At 39.9% G+C, this 9,662-nt stretch overlaps 1 protein-coding gene across 1 annotated transcript; it reads right to left on the minus strand.

Moving 5' to 3' along the window:
- Positions 1-2,224: 2,224 nt before the first annotated feature.
- On the minus strand, positions 2,225-8,510 carry ARSI (arylsulfatase family member I). Its single transcript, XM_053464617.1, has 2 exons — positions 7,778-8,510; positions 2,225-4,105 (listed from the first exon to the last, which is right to left on the minus strand). Exons 1-2 carry the CDS (start codon positions 8,101-8,103, stop codon positions 2,695-2,697), a joined length of 1,737 nt encoding a protein of 578 aa, XP_053320592.1. The 5' UTR covers positions 8,104-8,510; the 3' UTR covers positions 2,225-2,694.
- Positions 8,511-9,662: the final 1,152 nt, after the last annotated feature.

Consider the following 9,662-nt stretch of genomic DNA (forward strand, 5'->3'; position numbering starts at 1 on the left):
CAACAATTTACGCAGTGTTTTTTTTACAGCGCATAAGAAGGGAAGTTACAGAAAAAATTAGACAAACATATTTAGATTAAAACATGAGGTAGAGGGCCCTGACCCGGAGATTGCCGGGTTAACGCTGCTCCTCCGGTTCTCCGGGTTAAGACCCGAATCCTCTGGGTCGCGGGAGCGGGGTCTTGACACGCCCTGCTTCCAGCCCAATTTTCCTTTAAATGGGGGGGTTTCCCGCTGCCGTCAGCGGGAACGCCCCTGACGTCAGCGGGAATGCCCCAACATCAGCGGGAATGCCCCAACATCAGCGGGAACACCCCCGATGTCAGCAGAAACGCCCCCGATGTCAGTGGGAACTCCCATTGAGGTCAGCGGGACTGCCCTCCGACGTCAGCAGGACCGCCCGCTGACGTCAGCGTGCAGTCCTGGCCGCTTCCCTCAAGGGAAAACTCCGGGTAGCCGGAGCCCAAAAAGTTCCCAGGTATGATTATATCATAACCAGTGCTTTTTAATAGCAGGCGATACAAAGGACTTGAGGAAGGTAGCATGGAGAGAGGTCTGTGCAAACATGGGCACAGACCCCCACTAAACTATGGCGGCTGTTGAGTGGGCTCACGGGGTAACTGCCGTAGGCCCTAACACAAGCCTGGGCCCAGTGAAGCTGCTCCTTTGGGTGTATCAAAGACTGATTGGGTATATCAGACAGCGATTGATAAGCCTTTTCCCTTAAAGTTACAACTGATTAAAAGTTATACTGCTCCTAAAGGTGCAAGGCACACAGATGTAGGGACCACAAGTTGGCAAGCATACCTAATCTCTGCAAATAAACACCGACGCAAACAATCAGTGAGATACACATTAATTCACAGGCTTCCCCCACTCATGGCCAGCAGAGGGTAGACATGTCAGTACAGACAAGAATTTTAAACACAGAGCAATAAAACAAGTCTTATAACAATGCACTTGCTTTGAACCTAATAAAATGCACTCCTTGATCGTATTTATAATGGACTGCTTGCATACAAAAGAGGTAAAGAAAAGGCAGGGCCAAAAGCAGTGCAGTTGTTTTGTATAATGCACATGCCAACCTATTGAAACAAAGAGATTTTAGAATTATGTGCATCTTTTCTATTTCGCACTAAAATGTCAATATAGCCCATCAAAAAAGACTATAGCTTAAGAAATTTTAAAAACCTGTAAACAGGGACAGGAAGCACCTACGTCATTTTGGTTTATATTAAAAACACAACGTAGAGAAGTTCAAACATGAAAATGCTATAGGGCTTCTGTATATTACATCTTAATACTAAGGCAAAACCTTGTGGTGTGGGCACCATGTTTGAGATTCTTCATGGAGGATATGGTATGTGGTATAGTTACAAAGAGCGGTAAGATACAGACCACCACACTGATAGGTAACTGGTACTTCTTGGGACTTTGGTTGTAGCTCTACCATCTGGAACAACCATAGTTCTGACAATGACTAATGCTTCATTAATTACTAGAAATGGCAACATGAGGAATCTTGGTGACAGTCAATATTTTCCTTCAAAAGAATACATTATCGTTCTCCTGGGTAATTGTGTTTATAAATCACAATAAGCTTTCAGTGTATATGCACATTACATCTTAAGTTCCTGTTCTTGGACTGGGTATGACTGGTACTCCCCATGATATTATACTTCCACATTTAAGTTACTGCTTACCCTTGGTTGATGCTGATTAGTTCCGGCAGCCTTTGTAACAGTGGGATGATTTTGAAACAGTTCTCAGCATTTCTGGAGTAACATTTTCCCTAACTGTTAACGAAATGTCTATATAATAATATTGATAGACATTTGTATCTGTAGTAGCATCTGGTCTTAGCTTTAGCTATCTAAATTAGGTCCAAAATTTGGTGTCAAGTGACTAGATTTACAGCTATAGATATCATAATTTCATGCATAAGGTCTACCAGCAAACATTTCCAAATGTCCTAAAGCCAAGTTATTTAAAGCCATTTACATCTTCTTGAGGGGTTGATCAGTTTGTCACATTAAACCGAACACCAGGGAAAAGGTTGGATCATTTTGTTATTTACTTTTTTGTAAGCATCTCTTGGACTTTGCATGTGAACACATTTCTTCCGTTCCAACACCAGAAGCATCAAAGTTTGCAGTTCTGATATACGAATTACCAGTACTCAAATTGCAAACACAGAAGGTCAATAAGAGACAGATTACTGATGTTCATAAAAAGAAAGCTCTTACAGTGTAACAGAAACTTTTAATTTTTAAAAATAAAATGTCATAAAATGTTGACATTGTGAGTGCTGATTTCATAAACATGCCTTTGGGGTATTCCTGCGTCACAGTATTCGTGCTACAACCTGTAATGTATATGCTGTTTGGTCATTTAGTCCCACATGTGGAATGTGTCTAGTATCCAATACAAGTGGTTCAAGTTAAATGTCTCTTTGGTTCATGTTCAATATGTAATATCGCGGAATAACAGAATTTTAAGATGCTAATCGTCTGATATATAATTCTGTGCTTGTTAATACCAAATGTAACTGTTCATACTAATTAGAAATATAGAAATAAGTTTTTTTCTGATTAAAGTTCAGCTCTTTGAGGTGTAGCCTTTAAAAAAACCCAGTGGCTACCACAAATTCGGGTGGTGCCTGGCAACATCTGGTTAAAGTCTTAAGTCTCCCTGTCAGATACGATTTGACATTAAACGAGTGTTCAGTTTCCTGAAGAAGGACCTAAGTTTGCAGATCTTGCATTTCTTCTTTTTGTTTGGACTCTTATGATGTCCACCTAACCCTATCCAATTTTCTTCTTCCTCCTCCTCTTCCTCACTGGCCCATGGGCCCCAGGCACCTCCATTTAAATCTGGGCTACCTCTTGGGTCCTCAGGAGGGTAACGCACTGGGATAGCTGTACGATTATAATAGGAAAGGCGTATCAGGAGTTCCTTTACAATATCAGGCTTTATGGCAGACAAGTCGTGCCTTTCATATGGGTCTGCTGTAATGTTGAAAAGCCACAGAGACTTACGAGCTCCATCTGTATGGCGTTCCAAATTCCACCAACTACCAGGAAAGTTTGTTAGGGTTTGTGGGGGTATCCAGTCACTGTAACCTGGGTCTCCAGTCAACAACTTAAAGTCTTTGACCCTGATGGAGGCCTGGACTGCTGTATTCCACATGCCTTGTCCTTCCTCCAAAGACCCAGATCTTGCAAGGTTATACAAAGGGTCAATATTATGCAAGATCTCAGTCCGAGGTGACTCTTTGCCTTCGCTGATAGCTTCCCATACATCATAGCCATCCAGTCCCTCCGTCTCTGAAATGTTTCCTCCTGCTAACTTCACAAGCGTAGGATACCAGTCTGTAATGTGGATTAATGATCGACTGGTCCTCCTCTTCTTTTTAATCAATGGACTATGAACAAATCCTAACCCTCTAATACCACCTTCCCAGTATGTTCCTTTACGACCCCTCAGGGGCCAGTTGCTACCACCAGAGAATGTCTGTCCTCCATTGTCTGATGAAAAGACAATGACGCTGTTGTCATAATAACCATACTTTTTTAATGCCCGCGTTATGTTTTTCACAGCCGCATCCATACAGGTTACCATGGCAGCATACTTACGCCTTGCTACATTCCCCATGTTCCTATATGGGTATATATACTCACGAGGGGACTGCAAAGGGGTGTGCACGGCCTGGAATGCCACATATATAAAAATAGGCTGCTGAGGGCTATGAGAAGCCAATATCTGACTTACACGTTGTGCATACAAAATCGTGGAGTATTTCCCAGCCTTACCCCAGGCCACATTTTCACCCTCGTGTAGGTCAAAGCCACAAACACCAGGACCATCACAGTTGTCATAGGTGTAATAATCCACATTTCCGGTAAGAGAGCCAAGGAATGTATCAAAGCCACGTCGGGTGGGCAGGCACTCTTTCTTATAGAAGCCCAAATGCCACTTTCCCACCATGTGGGTGGCATAGCCAGCCTCTTGCAGTTTTTGTGGCAACGTGACTTGATGTAGTGGCAAGCAGTTGGGCTGTCGTGGGCGTATGATGGAATGCTGAAGCCCAGTGTGAATCTGGTACCTTTAAAATTAAACAGGAGATATTAGTGAACTGCTAATGAAAAAATACATTTTATACAATAACTTGTTGTATCCCATGATGGAGCATGCTGTCCACTCATGATCCAAATTTAAAAGAGTTACTAGAAACTAGATTGCAAGTTGGATTATCACTTGTTTCAAATTAAACTAATACATTATTTAGCAATCCTACAAAGTAATAGAGATCCAAACACAAAAATGAATATTGTTATTTTGGTCCTGAAGTAGACTCATGCCGTGCTTTTGATTTTTAGCTGGCTAACATACATAGAGCTTTCATGATGCTAGAGATCCATTCATAAGGAGTCATTTCATATAAATATGTTAGATTTACATTTGCTTATTTAATATGCTCGTTTGACACGTTGTTTACATTGCTTTCATTTCCAAATAAGACAGTGTTTGCTAAACCATTGCATGCTAAACATAATTTTCTGTTTCTTTATTTTGTAAGTCGGATACAATATATGCATATCGTGAATAACATCCATGCTATTCTTGGCTTTCATACAACATTAAAGGTCATGCTTTCTAAATGTTGCATGCTTTTGTTCCCAAAGGGATAGGAGATGGAAAATGAAAATTTCTAAAGTAAAAATGTATGTAGACAAAAATAAGTATAGCAACTTAATTAATAATAACATGGGGATGGAAAACGTGCTTTAGCAATCAAATGCCACAGGCAACAGGGGAGCGCTGGTATTATTCACCCAGGGGAGCTTAAGACATTTGCCAAATGTTCTTCTGGGCATCTGCAAGGACCTATGTATGCAGAAGCAAAATTTGCCTATTCCAGCCACCTTAACCCATGAAAGCTGCACTCCCACCAATACCCCTCCTCTAACTCTAGTTAGTTAATGTTTCCTTGGTCAGAAATGGATTAGATGATTTATAACACAGAACAAGAAGAAAAAACAACATCCTGCGTATCAACGAAAAGGTATCTTCTCTGCACTGAAGAACATTAAGCAATATAAAGCCAGAATTGTTAGGAAGTGGTTATTATGTTTTATTTACATAGCACCAACAATTTATACAGGTATTGAAAGGGTATGACATTAGTGTGACGGGAGTTGTTTTTATATAGGTCCTTAGTGCTCATGCAACTGTTGTTTCTCCTTGCTGTTCTGATCTTTCTTATCATTCTCTGTGCTTTAGTCATGTCTTGGCACACGGCCATAGTGTGACAGACAAAGTATTTTGCATAGTCTTTGCTCACAGAGCTTGCTGGAGCAGCAGACTGTCCATCCACCATGGCCCTTTCTAAAGAGAAAAGACTGAAACCCCTGCATGTTTGTGTCCAGCTGTAGGGTACTCTCGATCATGGGTGTTGGCTAATGCTGATATGGGCTTTCCCCATGTTGTTGATCAGGTAACCAAAAGTATATGCTCTTCTGTTATTTTAGATGCAATAAACTATATCTGTTCTTTAAGAGTATGTGTTGGTGTTATTTCATGATCGGAACTAGCTTACAGAGGTCCATAATATGGATGGATTATACTCTGGCAAAACAACTAATAGCTAAATTTTTATGTTACTAAACTAATTGAAGTAAATTAGGAAATAAGCGGTAAATACAAATATCACAGCACTTTCAAGATGACCAGGCTCTGAGGCTCTGAAGACTTTGCCCATGTGGTATGTCCATGTGAGGCTTAGTTTAGTTAAAATGAGTTAATATTTTATTTGTCATTGTTAGGCCTTTTCAAAACACATTTGAAACGTTGCATAATGGAGTGTGCAATGCACAGGAGATTATAATATTATTTCTTGTTATATTAGGAATAACATAACTAAAAATGGCAAAAAACACAACTGCTTGTTGACAAGGCAATATCGGGATGGAACGTAGATCACTTCTCCCACAGCTTGTGCAATTCTATGGCTTTTTTCTTAAGTGTGCAGTACACAAGAACAAGTCGCATTCATTTGGGTTATAAACTCAAGCAATACATCACTTAGCATTGATCCTGTGAAGCCTGATTGCACTGAATAGAAATAAAGATTTTGTTCAGGCAAATACAAGCTCCTCTTTCTAGGAATCAGGAAGTGCCTTCCACAGGGAACTGCTGAAATCTTATCCCTCAAAGAAACCATGTTTGTAACTGAAAGAACAATGTATGTTTAATGTTTCTATAACCTACGCCGTTTGGTGCCTTTTAGTGGTGGCCCCTAAGAAACTAGAGAGATTTAAAATTAGAAGGACTTGGCATCCCCTGAGATTTCAAACAACTGCTGCCTTCTCCAGTACCGCACTGGTTAAAGTGAAAATGGGACCAATGCCAAGTAGTCTCTGTTTCCTTGGCAGGCAGCATTGCCTACACAAGAGGAGTCTTGTTTACCTTTTCACTTGCACTAGGCCCCTGTCAAATGGCCCTTTAGGAAGTGTATTGCTTGACCATTGCCAACTGAATTTCCAGGAGAACCTTAAAGGCTACATTTAAAGCCAAAAAACATGTTGTATGAGTAACTGCCGTTATTGTTATTTGGGATACTGTTATACTGTAAACTTGTTTTCCTGACATGCAACAGACATAACAATTGAAACGATTTAATATCTATACCGGGCAGGTATATTTTCCATAAATATAGGGTAAGTTGTCCCATAACGCAAATGAGTTTGATGGAGCATTTTAGAATGATTGAAATCCAGTGTAAATGTACCGCTTATTGTTCAATTTACAGACAAATTATCTTAATCTTTATTTCTAAGCAAATCTATTTATAAACCTAGTAGTCTTGTTCTCTGTTCTTTTGTGTATATAACCCTGTGTTGTATTCATACATTTGTATAAAGGCTTCTACAACAGATATCGAAAGCTGTATGTGTTATCTTAAGGTGGTGGATTCCTTTGTGCACTAATACAAAACACAAAATAAACTGCATTCAACTTAATACAGCCCTACAATGTACAATATCAAAAGTTATTATTTTTTAACCGCATACTTGAATCTACAATTGTTATATGATAAACGTTTATTTGAGGAAAAACATTTGGCTTACTTGTGGTTTCTCTTAAAGAATCGCCTTTTAGGCGTAAAGATAGATAAGTGGAGGATGGCAACATATGAACAATCAAAAAGAATAATGATGGAGAGGGAAAAGTATGGAAAAGAATGGATGGAATGCAAGCGTTCGTTCGGTTGGATTGCTTTTTGTGACTTTCTGTCAATAAACAGGGTCATTGTCTTTTGAAGGGATGTATATTTTGTTTTATATTATCCTGCTGCAAACATGTTTTTCCAGCAATACTGACGCATTCCATTTCCCAGATAAAAGTGACTTTAGGGCGGTTATGTAAGCCTTCCATACTTTACTATAGACACATTTTGCCATGAAAGGAGATATTCAGAAAACAAGACTATTTTTGTTCTTTTGCAGCCTTCCACCCCTGGCAAATAACCGTGTATCAGCCATGGACTCTGCTACATTATTCTTAAATGTATCAGTTGCTATTAATCAGTTCTGTTTAGTACGTAGAAAACCATGCAATACAGACAAGAAGTGATCTGTGATTTGTAAACTTTGGAAAATCTTAAACTATGTTGAAATGCCCAGATATCAGTAAAAGGAGGACAAGTTGCTGCTCCTAACCATAGCGTGTTTGCCAACCCATGACATCCCAATCTTGCTTGGCTAATTTTACTCACCTTCCGGTAATAAGCTGACTGCGTGAAGGGGTACAAATCGGTTGGATGTAATAGTTCTCTAGTTTGACCCCTTCTGCAGCCAATCTGTCTAAAGTTGGAGTTTGAATATCTGAACCATGATAACCTATGTCGTGGAACCCTTGGTCGTCTGTGAGGAAGAAGATGATATGTGGAGGTCGTGAAGGTGGGGAGGCTTGGAACTTGGCAGGAGCATCCTGGAGACCTGGGCTGTCTCCAAGTACTGCAGGTTTCATCCAGTCCCAGGACATATAGCCAAAACTTAGCAGGCTAACCAGAGAGAACCCTGTCAGAGTGTGAACAGCCATTCTAAAGGTTCAAAACAAAGGCAAAGTAGAGAAAGCTGTGGTAGCTATAAAATTCTGAGTAAATGCTACTGTTGGGGCATCACTCAAAAAGAAGCAAAGTTTTCCAAGTCCAGAAAAAAGGCCAATATACCATCACAACACCACATAAGAAAAAATGTTTTGTCGATGAACATGAAATACAGAGATCAAGAAATAGTCTGCCTCTTTGTATTTATAAAATTTTCAAGTCATCCTTTGGATTGAATGCAGTTTGGATGATTTTTTTGGAAAACTGCCATGGGCATGTGTCCTGACACCATGAGTTGTTAGCTAGCAAAGTTTTTTGTTTCTACACACTTTATATTCCTCATTGAAACACTAAGCTATGGAAGATGAAAAACTTACTCCGGATAGAAAATTCATTTTTGCTGGTTGGCTTTAAACAGAATGGATCGTCAGATGTTTAGAATTCCAACAGGAGAGTGAAGTAAGTCGAAATCCAATTATGCAGAAGATGGTTGGAAGCCCAAGTGCACTGTAGTGTTTATCTTCTCGGAAAAGGACGATAGTCGTAAACTAGAAGAAGTGCATCTTTTTTATCCAGAAAATACAACAGCAGCTAAATCCATAGTTTTTTTATGATAACAGATTGTTGGAAAACTGTTTTCCCTCTTATTTCTGTGGCAGTGTTGCCAGATGCATGAAACTATTCTTCCCCCCTGGCCAGACAGGACTTTGGAATACTTCCCTGAACTTTTCTAGGCACAAAATTCCCCGCAGATGAAGTGAGAGAGGAATCCAAGTATCGAAGCAGTTGTAGCATCAGTTTCTCGATCTGACCAGTGCTGGGAGGTTTAAGGAGAGATTGGGAAGTCCCTCCCAGTTCCTCCACTTTGAAAGAAAAGCTACAAAAGTCAGACTGGGACACTACAGGGTCCTAGTGTGCTCCCTTTTTCTTTTTATATCCAAAGCTTTTGAACTACAAAGAGTCTGTGAAGGAGAGAGTAATACAATTATAAGCAGGAGCTTCATGTAGATTTCTAGCTTTCATTTTAAATATAGCATTTCATACCCAACAGTATGTTTTTCATGGATTCAAACACACAATCAACACTAAACGTAAAGGGGCAGCAATGCCTTGGTATACGTGTTTGACAGGAAACAAAACACACAGGAGTTCTAAAAGGTGTGCAAAAGTTACACTTTTGACTGCTTTTTGACAGTAAGAAAACACTGGGTAATGAGACTAGCATCCTAACCAATTCAAACTATTGGTAATATACCAGAAATATTAGAATAACTATTACAAAATATGTCTGCCCAAATTGCCATCCAAATCCCAATGAAAGTTTGCGATGCTCAATCATAATCATGACCGTCGCGAAGAGCTTGGGAAAAAAGGATCCACTGCAAATCCCCATTTTCTATTTAAATACTGGAAAATCTAAAGTAAAACACATGCGCCCCAACATGCGTTCTGCTGGTGCGGCAACCAACCTTGTCATGGGCCCCTTATTTGTAGAGAATACCTTTTTGGTATTCCCACTTTATTAGGTACACCTGTTCAATTGCTTGTTAAC

Source organism: Spea bombifrons, chromosome 4, assembly GCF_027358695.1.
Source record: "Spea bombifrons isolate aSpeBom1 chromosome 4, aSpeBom1.2.pri, whole genome shotgun sequence".
Taxonomy (NCBI): domain Eukaryota; kingdom Metazoa; phylum Chordata; class Amphibia; order Anura; family Pelobatidae; genus Spea; species Spea bombifrons.

Excerpts from the sequence above, each read along its gene's own strand:
- ARSI (XM_053464617.1), bottom strand. The coding sequence starts at position 8,103 with ATGGCTGTTCACACTCTGACAGGGTTCTCTCTGGTTAGCCTGCTAAGT. Across the intron at positions 4,106-7,777 it reads AGTCAGCTTATTACCGGAAG|GTACCAGATTCACACTGGGC; the intron begins GTGAGTAAAATT and ends TTAATTTTAAAG.